This window comes from Polypterus senegalus, chromosome 2 (genome assembly GCF_016835505.1).
Source record: "Polypterus senegalus isolate Bchr_013 chromosome 2, ASM1683550v1, whole genome shotgun sequence".
Classification (NCBI taxonomy): domain Eukaryota; kingdom Metazoa; phylum Chordata; class Cladistia; order Polypteriformes; family Polypteridae; genus Polypterus; species Polypterus senegalus.
Genome location: NC_053155.1, coordinates 164035777 through 164059806, shown reverse-complemented (window position 1 = coordinate 164059806; position 24030 = coordinate 164035777). Strand labels below are relative to the sequence as shown.

General features: G+C 36.7%; 1 protein-coding gene across 1 annotated transcript in view; it reads right to left on the bottom strand.

Annotated features, from left to right (window-relative positions):
• paxbp1 (PAX3 and PAX7 binding protein 1) overlaps positions 1 to 24030 on the bottom strand; it is a 256815-nt gene that overhangs the window by 88017 nt on the left and 144768 nt on the right. The window contains exons 9-10 of the mRNA XM_039744927.1: positions 8095 to 8197; positions 5488 to 5603 (exon numbers count right to left, since the gene is read on the bottom strand). Coding sequence (XP_039600861.1) covers positions 5488 to 5603; positions 8095 to 8197 — 219 coding nt within the window. The remainder of the gene's footprint in view (positions 1 to 5487; positions 5604 to 8094; positions 8198 to 24030) is intronic.

Sequence of the window (24030 nt, the reverse complement as noted above, 5' to 3'; positions counted from 1 at the left end):
GATTTTGCACGGTTAAAACGTCTGCTGAAGTGTCAGATTCTTCTTTAACTCTTCTGCTTTCTGTATCTTATGCATTGCATTCAGGTCTTTCAGGTTATCCTGATGTTTTGTCTCATAGTGCCGTCTTAGATTAAATTCTGTAATTACAGCCACATTAGCTCCACAAATGAGACACATGGGTTTACCGGCAATGTCAGTAAACATATACTCAGCCTCACATCGTTTTTTAAAGGCTCTATTTTCAGAATCAACTTTTCTCTTCGGCACCGTGTGGGCTAGCTTCGCAATAACTTGCAGCATCATAAGCTAGACTTGATTAACGCGGTAAGTGTTAGCAAGGCAGCTGAAGCGCTGCATTATGGGATCTGTAGTTTGTGTTACCAGCGCTTCATATCCCCGGGCCATTAATAACAATAATACAGTATATAAAATGATCTCGCGGGCCAGATATAATTATGCCTTGAGTTTGACACATATGGACTAAATAGAACTTGAAGAGATATATTTTTTCGATTGTGATCGCGCAATTCAGATCGAGTTGACACGCACTACAGTACAGTACATCGAGCCGCGTGCTATTGTGGTTTTGCCTGCGTGCCTCAATAAGTCACCCTCCCTCGCTCTTACTTTTTACCGTTCATCTAATGAATACACTGAGTATGGCTTTACCAAAACAATCATTGATGGCGAATAAAGTATCCATTATTCATAAAGCTTCAATTGGTGATCTGTCTTTCTGCGTTAACCGCATATTTTTTCATACATCTCAAACCAAGGGGATGCAAAGGTAAAATGAATAAAAATGCACGCGTACATACTCAGCGCACCCTCTCTCGGAAATCGAACCTCAGTCGTCGGTGCTAGAGGCGAAGGCTCTACCATTGCGCCACGGCATGTGGTTTATCTATTTGAGCGTATGTAGAATCGGGGTATATATATATATATATATATATATATATATATATACACCTGCGCTTCGCAGCAGGGAAGTAGTGTGTTAAAGAAGTTATGATAAAGAAAAGGGAACATTTTAAAAATAACGTAACATGATTGTCATTATACAGTAATTGTTTTGTGAGTGTTATTGAGTGTTGCTGTCATCAAGGATTTCATTATCGTTATTTCTTTCAATCATTTTTGTCTTTGTAGGATGTGTTGTGTTCAAGTTACATTCCGTGTTTGTCAATCGTTGTAAAGATAACCGGTTTCATTCATCGATTCTTTTCTTACTGCATCAATAAACAGCTCGTCTTCCTCTTTATCTGAGACGTGACACACTGGATGCACGAGTTTTTTTTTACACTGTCTTCCTTTAGCGGGACATTGACTTTTTGTACCGTGTGCTTTGTTTCCGCAGTAGCTGCACTTATGAATATGCTTGTATGTATCAGGCGCTTCATATTTTTTTGCTGCCTTCGAAAACTTTCTCTCGCAGTTTCGCCGAGTTTGTGCCAAACACCACCCTGACCATCTCATCTTCCTCTGTGAATATTTAGCGGCAGTGTTTCTATTGGATTGCTGCTGACGGACGGCCTTATTTGGGCAAGCACTAAATTACAAACGCCAGCGGCAGCCTGTCTATGAACTTAATTTAATATTAACTTTCGGTTCACGACGTGCTTTGTTTCCGCAGTAGCTGTACTTATGAATATGCTTGTATTTATGAATACGCTTGTATGCATCACTTGCTTCATAATCTTTTTCTGCCTTCTCAATTGTGAAATGGCGTTTTTTGTTCAGCGCTGTTTGGAGGTCTTCCTTGTTCTCTACGTACTTACGTAGGAGGCGTGATATCACACGAAACTCCGCCCCCCCCCATGGCCATCCAGCTCAACTCCATTACATTATATGGAGAAAAATAGCTTCCAGTTATGACCATTACGCATAGAATTTCTAAATGAAACCTGCCCAACTTTTGTAAGTAAGCTGTAAGGAATGAGCCTGCCAAATTTCAGCCTTCTACCCACACGGGAACTTGGAGAATTAGTGATGAGTCAGTGAGTGAGTCAGTCAGTGAGGGCTTTGCCTTTTATTAGTATAGATTTATATGTTACTTATATAAAAGCAAGAGTGAATGTTATTTACCTTGATTTATTTACTTATCTTCCCACAGCGTAAAATTACAAGTAAACTGCAGAGGTTACTGTGTTTGATCGACACATGCATGCTCACAAAGTACATGTGTATTGAATTGACTTTAGCGGCAGGTGGAAGCTCCAAGCAACTGTTGTTACGGTTCTGCCTTTGTCCAGAAATGGTTTCATAAGCTTTATTACCATAGTCTCGGGAAAGTCTTTCTCCCATGGGGCAACTGGGATCTTTTCCTGAACACATGAATTTATAGTACTTGCAAAAGTTAGATTTTTTTTTAAGTTTCATTCTTTCAGTCACGACCATCGCTTTTCCCAGTAAAGCAAATTCAATGCCATGTGTCAATGTAATAGGAATCACAGCATAGAGAAAAGTGAGTCCATTGCAACAGGTACATGTCGTAAATGTAGGAAGGACGGTCCTTAGTTGTGAGGGAACTGTTAACATTTCAATTTGATGATTGTATATACCACAGAACTGACCTCTCTGTACTATTCTTTCCTCTGCATGTCCTGGAGTACAAAAGAAACACCACAACGCACCATATGTGGAGATACTGGGCAAAAACAGAAAATAAATAAATAAAACAAACCGCTGTCACTGATTACAACTGCAAGAAGGTATGTGAATGAATATGAATAATGTTGCATCAGTGCCTCAAGTTTTCCGAGATGTATTATACAGGTCATAAAATGAATTATTCCAAATATCATATATACCTATGTCTTTGTTTATTGTCAGTGCGGCTTTGACATCATGGACAATTAGGTGCATACTAATTCAGTTTCAAAACACCACTCGCATCCACAGTTATTCCCAGTTTCAAATAAAAACTAATCGTCAGATCTGGGATGGTTGCTGGTGGGGGGTGTATCATGATCGAGACTGAGAAAATAAAAGTGAAAAAAAAAAAAAAAACCTCTTAACTTTTACAAGTACTATAAATTTATACCCACTGTTACAGACACAAATCAAACTTAAGTTTTTATTGTATAATATTAACAATAAGAGTAGCTCATTACTCAAAACAGTAAATTTGCGAGGCAACTAGGATTGGATCAGCCACCTCTTAATTACAAATCAGCAATTCTTACCACTGCACCACAGAAGTTTTCGCATTATACTTGTACCTTTTGTGAAAGTGTTTATTTGATATTTGGACTTCAGCTTTCACACATTATACAGTTTATGTCTACTTTTTTTCACTTATTACTAAAACTTTAAAAAAGTTTCTGTTTTAACAATGTGTTTACATAGATTGTTGTAGACACGGAACACACATGAAATGTATGTATTCCAAATGATGATATATTATTTACCCTCTACAACTCCAGGCAATTCACTCCAACATAAACACTGAGCACTGGGAACCTTCTTTGTGAATTGAGCTGCAGCGGTTGATGGGGGGTGGGGTGGTGGGTTTAAGGGGATAGGACAGTAGGCTGCTTATTGTTTGTGTTGAATGACACATTTACAAGACAAAAGACGCTGCTGGAGAGGTGCAAAGGGATTTAAGATAGGCCAGGATTACAAATTTTTTTCGTAGGCTTTGGTAACTCTAGTGTTAATGGCAAAGGAGTAACGGCTCATTTTACACTGTTACAAACACTTCCTTCATGAGGTTCCACTATACCAGGATGATAATGCCCACAAAGGGCAAGTAAATTAATTAAAGACTGACTTTGTCAATAAAGAGTGGGTCGATAACAATTGCCTTCCATTTCATCTTCTAATAACCAAATCTAAATACAGTGATCCCTCGCTATATCACGCTTCGACTTTCGCGGCTTCACTCTATCGCGATTTTTTTCTCATACACGCTTACGTCACTACGCATGCGCTTTCTGAGAACTTTTATCTAAGCCCTACGATGGCTCCCAAAGGTGCTGCTTTTTCTAAGCCTTCTGAAAATAAAACTAAGTGCCGGAGGAAGATGCTTACTATCCAGGAGAAGGTGAAAGACTTGGATATGATTAAAGATGGCAATACCCTACAAAAGCCTCCTCACGCATATAAAAAGACAGCGCCAGCAACTGCCTACCAAGATGTTCTTCAGCCGCGCAACCAGACAACCACTGCCTACTCCTAGTACTCTTTCAGCGGAAGAAGACAACGACGCACCTGCTGAAGATACTGCACCACATGAAGATTCTCCTACTGAGGTCGTGCCTTCATAGGTTAGTGGTTGTGTGTAAGAACTGTGTGTGTGTGTTTGTGCAATTAAATGTACAGTACAATAATCTACTATATAAAAGCGGTCGGGATTGTCCTTCCGTCCCGTGAGTGCAAAGCATAGAGGTATTCCGTTTATCACAGACTTACTACTTGCGGCTTGAGGTACAAAGCGACGCAATGTGAGCAGAGTTCTGGTGCTCCCACTGTTCTCTTGCTTTTGTGCGCGATGCGCTGAAAAAATAGACAAAACTATGTCTCTGGAAATAATTAATGTTGATGAAGTACAAATGCCTCACCACGTAGTAAATATCAGGGGAGATGGTGCTTGCTTATTCTCATCTATAGCTTATTTAGTGCATGAAAATCCATCTTTAGCGGTACAGATTCGGGCTGACATTGTACGACTTTGGACAGGCACTTGAGGGGAAAAAAACGTAGGTTTTCGGGAGATGTTATGAATGGGCACTTTGATGTTCTCATTCCCTACACTTACATGCCTGATGTACACATTGAGTGCACAAAAATTGAGGATAAAAGTCGGTCGCCTTAAAAGGTGAGTGAGCCTAGTAATATGATATTTGTAACGTCTAATATGTCTTATTTTCTCTTATTGTGTCTAATATATTGGGTAATACGAGTGTAATGGTGACTAAAGGGTGTTATTTCATGTCTAGAGGGCTCTAATAATGTTAAAAAACGTATTTAGAAGGTCGTAAACAGGTTTTCTATACTCTGCGAAAATATTCGATTTATAAATAAAGAATCTTACTTCGCGAAAATTCATTTATCACGGTAGAGTCTGGAACGGATTAACCGTGATAAACGAGGGTTCACTGTATTATTAAAACATTATGGAAAGCCTGAGTGAAAAGAGTGCCACTTACACTTTCTTCATCTATTAAGAAAATTTTTTTTTAACAAGTAATACCAAAAAAATAAAACTATAAAACAAAGTAGCACTTTACTGACAAATTACAATCTACAAGTTTTATAATAAAGCCATTAAGATTAAAATGGCTTAATTTATGCATTATCCAAAATATCTCCGTTTATCTATGGAGAGGGAATGGCATTCATAGAACAAGGGGAATAACACAAACAGCAGCTTGATTTTACTCTACTGTGAGGAAAGTGCAACATTTGTGACACTCAAGAGTAAGTTCGTAAGAAAAAAATCTTCTTTAAACATCTTTATAGAAAATTCATTTCTTAAGCATTTACCTTTTTCTAAATTAAAACTTGTCGTATCTGTGGAAGTTTCCTCATCATCACTGGAAAGGCCTTCATGATGTTCTGCTCTTTTTCCATTTTGTTCTCTTGACTGTCTACGTCGAGTCCTGTGTCAAAAAAGTAAATCATTTGTGCAGCAAGATTTTAAAACACCGAGCAACTGTAAGAATGTTAACATTGATAAATAACTAGAAAAAGTAATTTTTGAAATAATGGAATTCAAACGTATGCCACTGGTTTCCAATACAAATCTTAGAAGACTCTTGTGGCTGCAGGTTTTTGTTCCAACCAGTTTTCAAATTTACTAAGTTGACATGCATTGAACAACCTAAAATGGTGAAATGGTAAGCAGCAAACTGCTTCAAGTTTAGGTTAGCAAGAGTAATAATGTTTTGTCTCATTTAATTTTAGAATTACTGCTTTCTTGTCATCATCACTGGAATATTGTCCAAGTAGTAAGTCAGAGGGTGCAGCAACACAGTCTGTTCCAACCCTGATTTAAGACATTGAGATTTTTAAATAACCAACAGAAGTTGGGACACCTTTACAAATTGAACTTCAACTTCCAAGGCTTGATTTACTTTAATTGGTGCAGAGCACCTGTTGGTCGTTACCTATTAGTTATTCCCTGAAGAAGGACTATTTGTAACTTTGTGATATTTCGTTTTTTCAATTTTTGCTAAACTAAACTTTAAATTTAAATATCTGGCAGTTTACTGCTTACCTTTTCACCATTTTAGGCCTTTCATTGAATTTCAAATAACTAAAGTTGAAGAAAAACTGGAATAACTGAGGTGTTCTAAAACTTCTGACTTGTAGTGTATATGAAAAATATAAATTTCTTATAAATGTAAATTTCACACTACTTCTCTTTGCCAATGCAAAACAAGAACAAGTAATTAAACCATGACATCTATTAGATGTAAAACGATTCACTGATTATAAAAGTGGTGGGATAAAAACTTGTAGCCATAGGAGTCCCTAAGGAGTGGAGGTGAACACCATCACTCTAGGTACTCAACATTTTTAACCCATTTTTTTTTAGTTAAGAACTGAATTACTCTCATTCAAGCATATCCAAAAGCATATACAATGCATTAGTCTATTATATAAATTTACGGATTTAATAAAAAAAAAAAAATCAGTCATTAAAGTTCACTTGTGACGGTGTCCGCTGTACACAAAAATCTAGGGGAAAAAAAGCGCCTTTACAATAAACATAGCAATATGTAGATGAAAAGTTGCATTATAAAGACAGCTATTTGTACTATAGGCAAACTTACTTAATACCACAAAAAGATAGTGAATTTGTTTTAGATCCTGAGCAAACCATCACATGTGGAGGTTTTCAATGCAAGTAGGTTTTTAGTCAGCTTTATAATAAACAATTTGACTACAATCAAAACATAACCCTTTTCTGTATTAACCAAAATCCTCCAGCTACCCATTTCTATAACAGGTCACATAATTGACTATTTCTGTTTTAAAGAAAAATTAATATGAATGCCAAAAGGACAACAGGGGGTGGACTGATTCCCTAGAATGTTTAGAGAATAATTATACACTGAAGATAAAGGAATATTGCCCTAGTAGGGTGTAATATTGCCCTAGTAGGCTGTAAGATTTTTTTTTTGTTTAATTTTCAACTTACTTTTGTAGAATTATATAAAAATGTAACACCTGAGGAAAAATTATTTAAAGTAAGTTTAAAACATAGTTAAAACATTCAGCAAACATTTTTAATTGTAAATGTTGGAATCATTTACGTTTATATAATTCATTAACTTTAATTGTAAATGTATCAGTTTAGTAATTATAAAGCAATCAATACTTGAAACTAGTTGAAAAATTGCTTAAGGCAATAAACATAACTGAGTTATGTATTTTATTGGAAATGAAAGAATGATACATTTCCAATATCCACTCTTTAGAAAATCGTTTTTAAAATGAGCTTTTATATGAAAATATCCTTTCCATAGAAAAGAAACAGCTGCAGTCACAAAACTGATGTTTGTAAATTCATCCCATATTAATATAGAAATTCCACTGGAATGTCAGAAATATTAGATCTTGTATTCCAGGATGTCAAGATTACTGATAATATAGTGATGTAGAAAATTTCTCCTATTACACAAAAAATATGAAAACCAAAAGGTCACAGTTTAGAAATTGGAAAATCCAAGTAGTCAGGTAATTAAAAAAGATTAAAAATTCAACATTAAAAATGTCTGAAGTTGACATCATCATCAGCAGCTAATTTGCATTCCCTAGATGATGAAACGTTTTAGCATTTAATCACACTAGTTACCTTAACTGATGAGGAAAACAACTACTCAATAAAAAATGAAGTTGACCTATCAGATACAGTATTTTTCAAATACATATTTTTACTTTCCTTTCAAACTCCTTCTTCGTTATTCAAAGGTTGATGAATAAGTACTATATTGCCAAATTACTTATTCATTTTTTTAATGTAAAGGTGGAACTTGAACATTCCCCCTATAGTGTATCAACCAGCTTTTCTACAAAATAATTTGGGTAACATTATGGAAAATACTGCACATGGAATTAATTTTCTTCTACATTTTTATCTTATACCTTCTAGCTTCTCTTTCTGCTATTCTTCGCTGTTTAGCATTTTCCAAATAAGCCTTTCGATCACGTCCAAAAGAGTCTAAGCTTGGTGCTACCACAGTTTTGCCTGCAACAAAAGAATAAACTTAAATAAATACTTTAAACCATTTGTGTTTCAGTTCTGCTGTGTTTTCACAGCACATCTCAGTCTATAAAGTAAACTCTTTACACTATTTTTTATTAAAAATGCATTAAATACATGATGCATTTAATATGCTTATTTTACCAATAATATTTAAGTTATAATATAAAGCAGCCCTACTTTCTCCTCTGTGAACAATGTCACAGTGCAGTTAAAATAGATACACTACTCAAAAAAATTAAGTTAAATTAAAGTCAATTACGCTTCAGGGATGTCAATTTGTCCAGTTAAGAACAATAAGCTATTATGAATCCACTTAACCTGCTTTTGTGCAAAAGAAAATGACAACAGGTGCACTGGAGGTGCAACAAGAAGACAACCCCCAAGAAGGAATAGTTTTGCAGGCGATAGTCATAGACAATTGCTTTCTCATTATCCTTCCTGACCGATTCTTCTCTAGTTTTGCTAGTGTATTGTCACTACCAATAGCAGGAGGCAGTACCTGCAGCCAGTTCAGGTTGTACAGCTCCTCCAAGATGTCACAACCATAAGTGCTGTTGCAAGAATGTTTGTGGAATCTCCCAAGATACAAGAGCATGGAGGAGATATGCCGTTACTCATATATGAGGAGAGCTGGACAGGGCTGTAGAAGAGCATCAAACCAGAAGCAGGACTGGTATCTACTCTTCTGCATAGAGCAGAACAGGAGTACTCCCAGGGCCCTACAAGATTATCTCCAAGCTGGCTACTTGTGTACATGTTTTTATCCAAACCTTCAGAGACATGATTCCATGAGAGTGGTATGAGGGTTTGACATTCTCTAGTGGGACCTGTGTGCACAGCAATGATGCTCTGATACAGGCTTGAGAGGAGATCCTCCAGGACACCATCCTCTGTCTCATCAGAAGCTTGCCCAGACATTGTCCAGAGTGCATATATGGGCACATGGGGGCCACACACACTACAACGTCACATAATGAGATGCTGTGATGAATTTCACGCAAGTTGCATAAGCCTGTGATTTCAATTTTTGGTGTGACGTTCAATCGAGCCCTCAGTGGGTTGTTGATTTTGATTTCCATTGACTGTTGTTACATCATTTTTACAGAATTATACAGTATTGCTCAGGAAAGATTGATCAACTTAAATATTTCATTCATAGAGATCTGATATGTGATTTAAGTGTTCCCTTAATTTTTTTTGAGCAGTGTATTTACTGTACATTACAACAATGAAGGAATGTGGCCATTAAGTACAGAATATTACTATTTATTATTGGTAAAGTCCAAAATATATCATGTTAAGAATTAGTATAATTTTTTACTTTACAACTTTAACAGGGATAAACTAAGATTAAAACTACTGTTTAAATATTACTTTACCAGTACTTAAAGGCCACAATAAACTTTATTTTTGGTTCAAACTGCCAAGACTCAGTCTAAGTGAATATTAAGCAAAACAGTGAAATATTATGTAAAAAAGGACTTTACGTCTAATAACATAAAAAATAAGTCTGTTTTGCTTAAGTTTTTGTGAACAAAAATGTATGATACAAAACAAAAAAAAAAGAGAAAACCTGTATTATGAAGAGCTGATAATATAATGTATATTCAATAAAAAACTGCTTTTTACATCTTACAGTTTAATGGTAAAATATCACTTTGCTAAATATTAACAGTTTAATAAAAACTTAGGAGCCAAAATATTAGTATCTTAAAATACAAAATGACAAAACACACCAATATGTTTTGAAGAAAAGTAATTGTTTAATGATTTTCAGCCTTGCAAGTTACGTGTAATTCATGTATGAAAATCATGTTCAGTTACTACAAAGAATGCATCTAGGACTTAGAAAAACCTCCTTTAATGGTTAGGTAAACAGGACACATTTCAGGTTCATAATAAACGTTAGTTATTTCTTGCTTAAAGGTACTTCTTGATTCCCCTTTTGCATATATAAACTCCAATATTAGCCCTAATTTTTTCTAGAAAAAATGGACTTTCATGTAGTCTTATGCAAACACAAATCATAATATTATAGAAAATTTAAATTATGAACAGAACTAACATGTATCTAGTAATACTGTTATATGCAGAGGTTCATATACAGTATGAAAGGCAAGTGTATGAATGATTAAAATCTAGTTCTATCAATTAATTCCATTTTATAGCTGATAATCTATTTTCCTAACAAGATATTTGGACATACTGTTGCTTTGAAAGACCATGTATGTAAATTCTTTCAGCAGCAATGACTGTGATCAATGAACTAAAATACTGAAACATAGATGCCTGAAAAATGGCATTTCCTTCAATAATATTTTTATATTCATGTTCAAGACTGTTATAGCACCATTTTAATGCTGAAGACAGAGTTGCGATGTTTCCAATTAACTGCTGTTCATCATATACATTAGTAGGAATGATATCCAAATCATGCCCAAAAAATATTACCTATAAATAAAAAGGGAAAAAAGCAAGTGCCTGGGATACATGAATGTGATCTGCATTCTCTAATTGAAAAGAACCTCTTATAGGCACACTCATAATGGAACTAAACTACTGAAACAATTTAGTAGAAACAATTTAATTCAGACTGAAGAGTAAAGGTATATATTAATCAAATTAGACTTTAAGGATAAATTTACTTTTTCTTTTTTTACAGTAATGGTATAAATTAATTTGCCCTAGAAATAAAGTGAAGCCATATTCATAAATATACTGTACATAAAATAAAAAAGATCCCCTCTGCAGTTTGGAATGGAGACAATGTGGGGGTTGAATATAGTGAATTTCGTATAGGTATAACAAGTGTTTACAGCGGTTTAGCATGACACTATCTTTTATTTAAAATGGCTTGGAATTATGCATACATAAATTGTGAAAATAAAATGAAGAAAACAATAGAAAATCATCTTTTCTGTTGTCTGGAGAAGTTAAAAATATGGCTTACATACTGTTTAGATGGCAGTTATGAGATTGTACTCTAATGAAAGCTGGCTGTTTTCATCCTTTTGGCTTTGGTCAATTTTTCCAGTTTACATGAAAAGTTGTCTCCAGAGAAATGGCTAGAAAATCCTTTTCACCATTTACACAAAAGACGGTCTCAAATGACAAAGCAGGCTTATTGTCCAATATACTCAAGTTTAAAGCAGTAGCAACGCGTCTAACTCTTTGCATCAATTGCATTTGTCTTTAGTATGCATTATTCACTATTTTTTCACCTGTGACCCACTAGTTATCCAGAGCATCTCTGCAGTAATAGACTATAAAATTTAGGGGTGCAACAACTAATAGTCATAACCATAATTGAATAAAAATGTTGACAATGGGTCACTTTCATTGATTAATTGATTACATCATTATATTGAGAATGTTTAGGCGTGCAATTAACTGTTCATTCAGTTGTCAAATCAAATGGCAGACTTCAACCAAATGACTTAACTGTTTGGAAGCACTTCGCTCGGAATGTAAAAAAAAGTTCCATGTTGCACTATGTTAGTTCTGACCCTGAAAGGCAGAAGAGCACAATGGTGATACATGAACATTTGAATAGGAAACATAGGAAACGTACCGTTACAGGCTCTGTGGGAGGAGGAGAACAAGCCATCATCACACTAAGTAAAATGTTACTTCCACATTATATGATATAGACCATGCCAGTGCTAGGTAATTTTGTGCCCTAGGCCAAGCTTATTAAGTGTGCCAGGCGACTGTTTCTTCCCTTTATTGATCTGCACCCTAGGCAAATGCCTAATTGACCTTAATGGTGGTGCCAGCCTTGGATACAGATACATGAACTCACAAGTTTGCTAGGCTAGGCATAATGACATGACGTTTGGTTAGAAATGAGGAATAATTTGAGTAATAGTCCAGCCTCTACAATGCGAAAAACATATAGCAGACTTTCATGATAGGCAACTAAAAATGTGTCATTAACTTCTAGCTAGTAAACGTTCAGATTTCATTTGCCATATTTTTTTTTTGAAGCAGTCACTATGCTAATTTATGGTGCTACATTACACGCTTCCATGCACATGTAATGTTAGTATGTTTTACAAAAAAACAATATAAAGAAATTTATGTTCCTCAGCAAGCAGAAAACTGTTTTCTTATTTCAGTCTCATGTGCAAATAAAATCAAAGACTCTGGTACGTTAGAGATAGAAAAAAGCAGCGACTGAAGCAATTACATTTTTGATTTTCAAGTTTTGGTTTAATGCGATTATAAATGCATATGTCACTTTGCAAGTTTAGTTAATTCAATTTACTGAAAACTTGTGTTTTTATGGAAATTGTATGTGTGCATGTTCCTTGCGCAAACAGAATCATAAGTGTTTTATTTTTATGTATTTTCAATTATATAAATATTTTATAAAACCAATACTTCATTTTTTTTTTAATTTCTTCATGGGGGAAAAAATCAATTAATTGACAAAATCACCAGATTAATCAATTATCAAAATAATAGTTAGTTGCAACCCTAGTTTACTTTTACTGCCAATCCAATCTATATCTTCTCTGTCATATTTTATCTTTCGCATCTCTTTATCAGTTTACTCTGAGTAATGCTGGTAAGGTGCAGAAGGCATAAAACAATAAAATTTCACGTTCAAGAATCTAGAGTCTGAGATTTTGAATAACTATCAAATTACAACTGTAGTCACACCATTTATAAAACTAACAGTAACCACTGGGTGAAAGGTTGTGATATATGAAGAAAAGGTGACGTTAAGAAGGAATTCCAGCTTCTTAAAAAATTGAGAACAAAAAAACCATAATTCAATCAAAAATTACACAGATGAGCATGCACTGTTGTAACAAATTTTTAAAACTCGAAATGTGAATTGAAGAGCAAGAAAATTGAGGTTGAAAATGTATTAAACTGGCAAGTTCTACAGCTTGTTTCCCCATTTCTTCTGTGGCTTTATTGGCCACAATTTTAAGTTGTATGGGAAGATCATTTTTCTAATTCATAAATACAACTAACAAATTCTGAACTTGCTCATTAAAGCGATATTTTGGGGGCGGGGTTTGGGATGCTTAACATTTGAGTAGCTTGACTTCTTAACACTAGACTGGAGAAATTGATGTCTCCAGTGAAGTTTCAAGCAGCAACAATTAGAATCCGGTTGCTTCCAGATTATTTAACACTAGAATTACCAGAGCCTACGAAAAAACTCATAGATCCGGCCCACCTTAAATCCATTCACACCTATCCGTTAGCGTCTTTTGTCCTGTAAATGTGCCGATAAAGACAAGCATCAAGCAGCCTAGTATTCCATCCCCCAAAGCTGCAGAACGTGCACAAAGTTCTCCTAACTCATGCCTTGATTGATTATCTGGGAGTGAAGTGCTGGAGTTTTAGAGTGGAAATAATAGATCGTATTTTGGAACACATGACTTGTAATCAAGAGTCTCCGTTTCGATCCCGACTGCCTCCTATATCTGCCGTGTTCAGTAGTGAGCTGCTTTTGGAGAAAAAATTTATATAAGACCCGGTCTTATTTTCATGGAAACACAGGGATACTAACACCCCATCATCCACACAGAAAGACTTCTTTGAAACCATAGTAAAGGTCACAACAGGATGAAATATTATCTTTATTATATACTAGCAAAATACTCGCGCTTTGCAGTGGCAAAGTACTGCATTAAAATTTTTATTAAGAAGAAAATTGAACCTTTTTAAACTGAGGGAAAATATACCAATAATTATTTGTTAAGGATCTCTTTGTATACCACATTGTGAGTTCGCCCCTCCGGGTGTAATATGACCAAGCAGTGTGCGAAGCTTACTCTTGAGCATGCAATGTACAGTGGGCCATGTGAAAAGTAATCTTGTCTCAAATCTCACAGATTGGATTGCTGCTGTCATAAGCGGTTTGAGTTTCATGGTTTGTTTCAATTACGACAGTATTTGCAGGACTTGTGTTGAAGAGACATTCGGCATCTGTCAAGCATTGTAAGCATACAACTGGTTTCATCGATAACTTCAATTCCAGCTTTTGAGGGTTTAAACATTCATAAACATCAAAGTGTCCACTACTGCAATCGTCACCTGTGAATCTAAGATGTTTAAGAGGCATTGGCGGTTGTCGAAAGGTGTAAAATATTTGGCCATTTCGGTCCAATTGAAAGAACCATAGGTGAAGGGCTAAAGCATTTCACTCTTATCGTGCTCCTATGTAGTATAATTATCTCCTGTACCATCATCAGTCCACACCTTGAACCTGTCCCAGTCATTCAATCCATAAGACACAATATTCCTCCGGATATCAAGAGTGAGCCTGATATGACCGTGCAATATGTAACAAAGAGAATGGAAAAGGCAGGTGCCATCTCTGGGCATAGAAACCACTCGGTAAGTGACAGTTCTTTGATCGATGGTGAACACCTCAATAGACATGTTAATGGGGGTACGGTTGGAACGATAAAGGAAATGGGTATCTGAACAATGTAAAGTATGTCTAAAATACCTACACAATAACTATAATCGTAATAAACAAACAATAAAACAACGGAGAAGCCGTGGATTAAATAAAAAGGCTATAGTTATCAGCAGAGAGATGTGAATCCCGTGGTGAAGCAAGGAAGAGAATGTAGAGACCGGAGCGACGGACGGCCTTATATAGGCATGCAGCCAACAACATGCGAGGTGTTGGGATGGGGGACCCTAAGCCGCCTCACATGGTGACCGAGCTGCAGGCTATGGATGTATATATGTACGTAAGTAGGATTCAGTTAGAGATGGGAACCCGCATAAAAAATTTCTACAAGAGGGGCCCATAAGTAACAAAGACCATTGGAAAGTTTAATATGGCGGACAGCAGTGGAGTCATACCACAGAAATAAGCACTTACATCGGTTTCGGTTAACGCAGGGAAGCCGCCTACCAAATTTCATGAAGATGGGGCCATAAATAAGAACGTTCAACATGGCAGACGTTGTCGACCGTTTTAACCGTTACGTGTAGAATTTCGAAATAAAACCTGGTTAACTTTTGTAAGTAACCTGTAAGGAATAAGCCTGACAAATTTCAGCCTTCTACCTACACAAGAAGTTGGATAGTCAGTGAGTCAGTCAGTGATTCAGGGCTTTCCCTTTTATTAGTATAGATCACGATCACGCTGTACGACCCCACCCTGCCCCTCCTGATCTGACTCTAAATAACAGCGCCAGCATAAATTCACAACCGAGCGGACGCTGTTCGTTTTCAAATAATATTGCATTACTGCGATGATGTTTTCTGATTGCTACTATTCTGGTCATAAAATGATTTATTCAAAATGTCACATATATTGTCTCTTTCTTCAAGGATTGTAATAGAAATGACAGCACAGCGAGAAGTGTGTACACTGCAACAGGTAAACATGTCGTAAATGTAGGAAGGATGGTCCTTGCATGTGTGAACTGTTAACATTTGAATGTGATAATTACATATAGCACTGAACTTACCTCTCTGCACCATTCTTTCCTCTGCATGTCTTGGAGTACAAAAGAAACACCTTACAGAAACATGGAGACTGGATAGATCGGGGGGGGGGGTGGGTATTGGGGACACATGGTCACTGTTTACAAAGAGCAAGATGTTATGTGAATGAATATGAATAATGTTGAATCCGTGTGGTGGGCTGGCGCCCTGCCCGGGTTTGTTTCCTGCCTTGCATCCTGTGTTGCCTGGGATTGGCTCGAGCAGACCCCAGTGATCGTGTAGTTAGGATATAGCGGGTTGGATAATGGATGGATGTTGCATCCGTGCCACAATGTTTTCCCGAAATGTATTATACAGGTCATAAAATGAATAGTTCCAAATATCATATATACCTATGACTTTTTTTTTTTTTGTTAGTGCGTCTTTGACATCATAGACCATAAGGTGCATACTAATTCAGCGTGAACAGGAACACTCAATAAAACTGAATAAAAAAATCAAGTGACGGTGAGATATGAAAGAGACAGATTCTCCAGCGTTTGTGCGTCAGCTTTTAGCCCTCTAGATCAGAGAATGTCCAGTTCCATTGCCTCAAAGCACCACTCACATCTACAGTTACTCCCAGTTTCAAATAAAAACTATCAGCATCAGATCCCTTAGTATGGATCGTGATCGTGACTGAGAGAATAAAAGTGAAAATAAAATGGTACCTTTCACAAATCCTATAAATGTACACCATCTGTTACAGATGCAAACCAAATACAGTGGAACCTCGGTTCACGAACGTCTCAGTTCACGACCAAAAAGTTTGCCAAACTTTTGCCTCGGTTCACGACCACACACTCGGTATAAGAACAAAGCCAGTTTCCCTTTCGGTTTGTGCGCGCCTATGATTTTCACACGTGTTGCATTGTTCTCAGTCAGAAGTGCCTGCCTGCTGCTGAGAGAGAGAGAGAGAGCCACGTGCCTGCCTGCTACTGACATGGGGGAGGGGAGGTTTGCGTGTACGTACGTGCCTGCCTGCTATTGACAGGGGGGAGAGGGGTTCAGCAGAGAGAGACAGAGAGGAGCCACGTGCCTGCCTGCCTGGCTGGTTCATTTAAGCAGAGCCGCTCCCTGTTCATTGTTCTCAGTCAGACGTGCGTGCTTTACTTGAGCTCTCTTTGTGCTCTACAGTATTTTGTGTGCTTTTGCAGTTAACTCTGGCTTCTAAGCAAGTGAAGAGTGGTGAGAAGAAAGTTTTGAAGAAAATTGAAATCGAAGTAAAGAAAGAAATTATTAAAAAGTTTGAGCATGGTGTTCGTGTTACTGATCTTGCCTCCGAGTACAAGTAGTCAAAAAATCAGAAAGAATCTATTAAAGCAGGTGATATTGCAAAAGGAGTTACAGCGTTAACCAGGCAGAGGCTTTAAGTGCTGGAAGAGGTGGAAAAACGGTTTACCACTTTACTCATTTACCAATTTGAGAACCCTCGTGCTTTTAAGCAGCACAATATAAACAAAGCCAGACTACCAGTAACGTGGAGGGCAAACACGAAGGGTTGGGTCACAAGGACTTTCTTTTTGGAATTGGTGCATGAGGCTTTCGCTCCCACCAGCTAAACAGCTAAAAACACCAGAAACCCAAGAAACAACAAGAGAGAAAACATCTGAAGGAAAACATCCCTCCTTTGTGGAGCCAAACTCTTCCTCCTCACTTCATGCCAGAACTCGACTTATACAAGGTTAGTTTTCTTGGTGGTTTTTGTATTACGGATTTTTCAAAAGTTAATTTTTCAGTTCGTAGCGTGAATTGTTGCAATGTTACTTTTCTCTTTTTTCAAATGTTCCTTTTTTCCGCTGTGCTTAAAACTCATTTTAAAAAAAGTGTTTACAGCGATCGGGCTTTAAGGTTAATAGCGTGATCTCCTGCAATGTTACTTTTCTGGTTACTTTTGGTTGGTTTTTAAATAAATTTCGGATTTGTTCTAATGTTCCCCAATGTTCAGAGAGAGAGAGAGAGAGAGCACGAGCACATGCTGCTGACTGGGGTGTGTGCTACAGAGAGATTAGAGAGCGCGAACGAGCAAGCGCAGAGAGAGAAAGAGCACATGCTGCTGACAGGGGGTGATGGTGTGCTACAGAGAGATTAGAGACCTCGAGCGAGCAAGCGCAGAGAGAGAGAGCGCGAGCAAGTGTTGCTGACAGGGAGGGGAGGGGGTGGTGTGTGTGTGTGTGCTACAGAGAGAGAGAGAGAGAGCGCAAGCGAGCCTGTTCGTGTAGCTGAGCAGGGAGGCTGGGTGTTTTGTGTCAGTGTTATTCAATATTTTTACATTAGTTTACTATTACACTGTGCATTCTATGGTGTAATTAACTATATTTGTGCTTAATCTTTACATATATTTACATATTTACATACAGTTTGTACGATATGGAACGGATTAATTGTATTTACATACTGTACAATCCTATGGGGGAAATTGCTTCGGCTCACGACCAAAGTTCTGGAACGAATTATGGTCGTGAACCGAGGTTCCACTGTATATGCATGTACTGTATAATATTAACAATAAGAGCAGCTCACTACTGAAAATGGCAAATATAGGAGATAGTCAGGATCGTACCGGAGACTTTTAATTACAAGTCAGCAAATCTTACCAATACACCACGGAAGCTGTTGTTTTATCCTTGAACCCTTTGTGAAAGTGTTTATTTGATCTTTGGACTTCAGGCTTCACACATTACATAGTCTATGTCAACATTTTGTCATTTACTACTAAAATATGAAAAAATATTTCTGTTTTAACAATGTGTTTACACAGATTATTGTAGAAACGGAACACATATGAAATGCATGTGTTCCAAATAACGATCTATTATTTCCACTCTAAAACTCCAGCACTTCACTCCCAAATAATCAATAAAGGCATGAGCTGGGAGAACTTTGTGCACGTTCTGCAGCTGTTGGGGGATGGAATAGTAGGCTGCTTGTCTTTATTGGCACATTTACAGGATAAAAGATGCTGACGGAGAGGAGCGAACGGATTTACGGTGGGCCGGATCTATGAGTTTTTTCGTAGGCTCTGGTAATTCTAATGTTAACAGTAGAACATTATGAAGTGGCAACACTTCCTAGCCTGCTTTTTGCTGACTGGTAGTGGGGAATTACTATCTTATTATACATGACATACCTGATTTTCAGAGACCAGCAAAAAATGTCTATAGACTGCTGTTGATCATTGGAAAACAAGGCTCTAAACTTAAAATCATTGTTTGTGAATTTGTTCTGTAAGTTTGTCAGTAGACTGATAGACTTTTAATTGTTTTCAAGTATTTGGAAACCATGTCCTTTTATTAGGATCTTCAACTTAGGGAAGAGAAAAGCGCAGCAGGATTACAGATTTGTTGAACACAAAGATGCAGAAGCACTAGACTGTGCTTTCAGGCCAGAAACTGTTGCATTGTCATGGCAAATACCCATATTTTCACAGTTTCAGTTTAGGAAGGTGTTCTATCTGTAAAACACTGAAAACCAGGATGAAACCTTTCCCTAATTCCCCTCTTTATACTTTTTGTATATTGCACTACAATTTTCTGAAACTACACACACATTTTGAAAATGTAATGCTGCTTGATATTCTAGTAATCCATTTTTGACAGGGATAATAAATGTACTGCTGTTACACAATCACTCTGAAAATAAAGAAAGATGCAATAAGTCATTACTTCTTGTGTACAGAAGCAGTACTGAAGCATATTTTGAAAAAAAAAAATAAAATCAGTTTTATTAGTTTTAAGATAGGGTCTTATACTTTTTAATTTAGAAATAAATCTAAATATGTTAATGCAATAGAATTTAAAATGGCTGCAATATAAAATCAGGTTAACAATAATCCATCCATCTTGTTAAACCCCCTTATCCAATTTTTAAAACAACAAACTATTCCTCCAGAAAACCTGGGAAAAATAAAAATTTCACCTGCTTAAAACATACAGCTTAAACATGGAGAATAGAAAAGGGTCAGTAAAAGTGAATAGATTCAATTCTTATACAGCACTTTTAGGATTACAAGCACTTAAATTTACAAAAGCAGCCTTTTCATTTTTTCATATTTACATAATTTACTTTTTACTAGTCTTATTTAAAATCAGTACAGATCTGGTTTGTCACTGATAGCAGCTGCTACAATCAGATAAATGAATTTTAAACTTACTGATGAACTGTAATGTAAGCGAACCCAGGCGTTAAGTTGTCATGACTGCACTTTAAACAGACTGAGAACTTGGAGTCATAAAAAGAACCCTAAGGCTACCTTATGTCTAAAACACCTGAAACAGTAAGAGACACTGAGAAAATGAAAGTGGGTTGTATTAAATACTCCCTTAATCCGCTACTTGTACTGTGATTGCCTAAGCAGCTCAGTTACACTCTACCACAGGAGCTGTTTGTTCACATACGGAGAGGGTGACATGCAGGCACGAGAGTAAAAGCAACGCAAAAAGGTTTTAAAACTGGTCTGTCAAATAAGATGGATGAACTGTCTGTGCTTACAGCCTGCCATGCGGCATACAAATGCAGTGGCATATTATGGTTTATGGAGAGCTGGCTTAAACCTGATATACTTGACACTTTTGCAATGCTGGATGGATTTAATCTTATTCAAGCAGAGACCAGTGAGATGTGGAAAAAAGACAGGAGGGGTATCGGTCACCTATTTGAATGAAGAATGGTGTAAAAGGGAGCATATAGCACTTAAAACTACAGTTTGTAATTCAGACACTGAAATTCAGGCTGTCTGAATTTGTCCATATTATTTGCCCAGAGAGGTAAATTAGATCATCCTTATTAATAATTAAAAATTAATTAATCCACAAGTGGGGACCTAGGAACGGAAATGATTCATTCTGTCACCAACACTTTAATGATGACTCAGACCTTGAAGTTATAATATGTGGTGACTTCAACCAAGGATCTTTGGAAGGAAAAAGGACCACTGACCAGTTCCACTTGAGAAAATAACAGGCTGGACTTGCTGTATTCAAATGTTAGATGCCTTTAAGTGTAATCTACTGGCTTCGTCGGGCAAATCTGACACTAACCTAATTCATGTTATTCGATGACAACCTGTTACCAACAGAATAGTGAGGAAGTGGAGCCTGGACACAGAAACGGCTCTGAATGACTACTTCCAAATGACAGACTGGGAAATGATTCACATGGGGGACAATTTTCTAAACAACAAACCCTGAATTTCTAAGAAGGTAAAAGGTCTCCTGAATGAGAAAAAGCATTCAAACCTGGTGACCAAGAGGCTCTGAAGGACATTTCAGCATGTGCTAAAAAAAGAAAAGAAAAAAAGGAAAAGTGAAGGAAAGGAATCAAAGCTAAAACAGAAAAAAACTCAGACCAACATGAAGGATGTCTGGATTAGACTGGGCACAATTACTGGACCCTAGCAATCCAAGGCTCAGGTGCTAGAAGGGGATGTAGATAAAGCTAATGCCCTGAACTAATTTTTAATATATCTTCCCTCTCACTGCCACCTTCTTGCAATGACCAGTCTTCTCACACCGTCCCTACTACATCAACAACTCCTACCACGTCAACTGGAATGGCCAGTGACAAGTCCACCTCTTGACCATAAGTGTAGACAGCCCATAACTGAAGACCAAGTAAGGAGACAACTAAGGAAGCAACATGTACGAAAAGCTGTGGGACCAGATGGGAGTCAGTCCTTTAGTTCTTAAGGCATATGCTGACCAACTTCAACTTGTTCACTGTCCCTAAGGCTTCAAAAAACATTCTGAATTGTTCTTGTTCCAAAGATGGCAGATGCCTCTAATGACAGCAGACCAGTAGCACTTATGTCTCACATCATGAAGAACTTTGAGGGATTGGTCCTGGACCATACAAGTCCTCTTGTGGTAGACCACTAGAACCCACTGGAGTCTGCATAACAGACAAAGACTGGGATAGAGGATGAAATTATGTGTCTGCTCCACAAGGCTTTTTCTCACCTGGACAAAGCTACTAGTACTGTGATGATTATGTTTTTTGATTTCTTCAGGTCACTAAATACCATCCAGATATCCATGTTAAAAGAGTAAACTCAGAGATAAGCGGTGGATGAGCCTGTGGTATACTGGATAATGGACTATCTGTTGGGCAGGCCACAGTGTGTGAGACTGAAGGAATGTGTTTCTGATATAGATGTGAGCAACACTGGATAATCACAAGGAACAGTTGTGTCATTTTCTCTTTACACCTCAGATTATAAATATAACAGCAGGTCATGTCACCTGCAGAAAATCTCAGATGAATCTGCACTTATGGGGTATACCTGTATTGATTAAGATAATGAAACACTATAGGAGTCAGGTTGGTTAGAAACAGTTGCTCATCAACAGTAATATGTTGGCATGGGTTCTAACTCAAAATACAGTTCTCAACAAAACATTGCCAGATGTCCAAAATCGCAGCAAATGCGTCATTTTTCACACATTCGGCACAGATGTCTTTGTTGTCAAAGTGCAAATGCCACATGATAGTGTGAGAGTGGTCACGGTGCATCAAATCTTTGATTGCCTGTGAAATAAATAGATCTGAGCAGGCAAAGAACCACAGCACCAACTGTGATCATCTCTGCTCTTGTGAAAAGAATGGAGAGGCAATCTTGTTGTACCACGTGAAAGTCACCAACAGAATAAAACTGAATAATAAAATAAGAACTAACTTTTACAAGTAGCCAAATTTACACGGGGTGTTACAGACTCAAATCAGATGTATGTTTTTATTATATTATAGTAATAACAACAGCTCCCTACTCAAAACGAGAAGCACCCGAACTCGAACCTGCATCATTTTGGTTGTAAGTCGGCAGTTCTTACCGCTGCACCATCTAAGAATACATTATCAGCTTTCTGTTGACTGACATTTGACCTTGGGTTTTTAACTCATTAACAGAAACATGTAAATTGAATATTTTTTTCTTTGATGATATTCATGAATAAAAGTGTATGTGTTTATTTGATATTTGGCCTAAAGTATTCACATATTATACAGTTCACATCATTATTTGTATAACATGGAAAAAAATTCCATTTTAGATATACGTTCAGCATTTCTTGCCTCGCATTTTCTGTCATCCTACACTTACACAGATCTTTGTAGACACGGAATACACATGAAATGTATGTATTCCAAATAACATATTTTTTACCCAATACAACTCCAGGCACCTCACACCCAGATAAACAGATTTGTGCTGGGAGAACTTCAGCAGCATTGGTGGGGGATGAGATAGCAGGTTGCTTGCTGCTGATTGACACATTTGTAAAACAAAAGATGCTGAGGAAAGGTGCAAAGAAATTTAAAGTAGCATGGTATTACAACATTTTTTGTAGAATTCAAGGATTCTAGTTTTAAGCAAGTGAGCTTCATGATGGACTAGTGTCATGTCCAGCCATTGTTCCTGTCTTGTTTCTGCAGCAATATACTCCAGGTCCCTATGATTTTTAATTATATTAAGCATGTTTTATAGGTGGAAGAAAATGCAACATACAAAACTTTAAACTCATTAAAGATATGTTAGAAGACAGTCACCATGGATTTATTCTAGGGATAGCCATTTAATTTTAGTGAAGCGTACAGTAATGTATTTTTAAGCTTAGCTTTTGATAAGCTGTTCCATGAGAGTGGAACATTGGGTTAAAGACAGAAAACATTACAATATAAATATCTTTTTTTAACTAGTAGTATTTGACAGAGAATCAACCCTGTACTGTGGTCTTTTAATTTCTATAAACAGAGACAAAAATAAAATACAAAATGTACAAGACAAATTCGATGGATCCAAGCATTCCCTAGAAGTAGCATGATCCTACAAGGATCTGAACAAATCATGGCAATGAGTAGATGATGTGACCAACAAAACTAAATGTACACAAATGTAAATTTAACATAAATGAGAAAGAAAGGAAAAAAGGAATACTGAAATGAAAAACCCTCTCTGTCTGAAACTGTTAATCATGCTGCAAACTATTATTTCTATAAAGCTGGCATTTGATGTTCATCAGACCAAATTATTTTCCTAACACAGGCACTTTGATTTATTGTCTAACCATACGATGAACACAAAACACACAATGAGATCAACAAATATATTACAAGAAAAGCTTAAGTAATTTAAAATTTTATACCATGAGTATAAATATTTTTGAAGAAGTCAATAACTTCCTAAAAGGAAAAATGGACTACTAAGGAGGTACTTAATGACTTGGAAATTGCTTGGATTAAATAGGCTGAGATCTATCAAATTATCAAGACCAGATAACATTTATTATCAAGTACTTAAGGATATTAGTGAGTTTATATATAAACCTTTGGCACATCATTTACAGAAATCT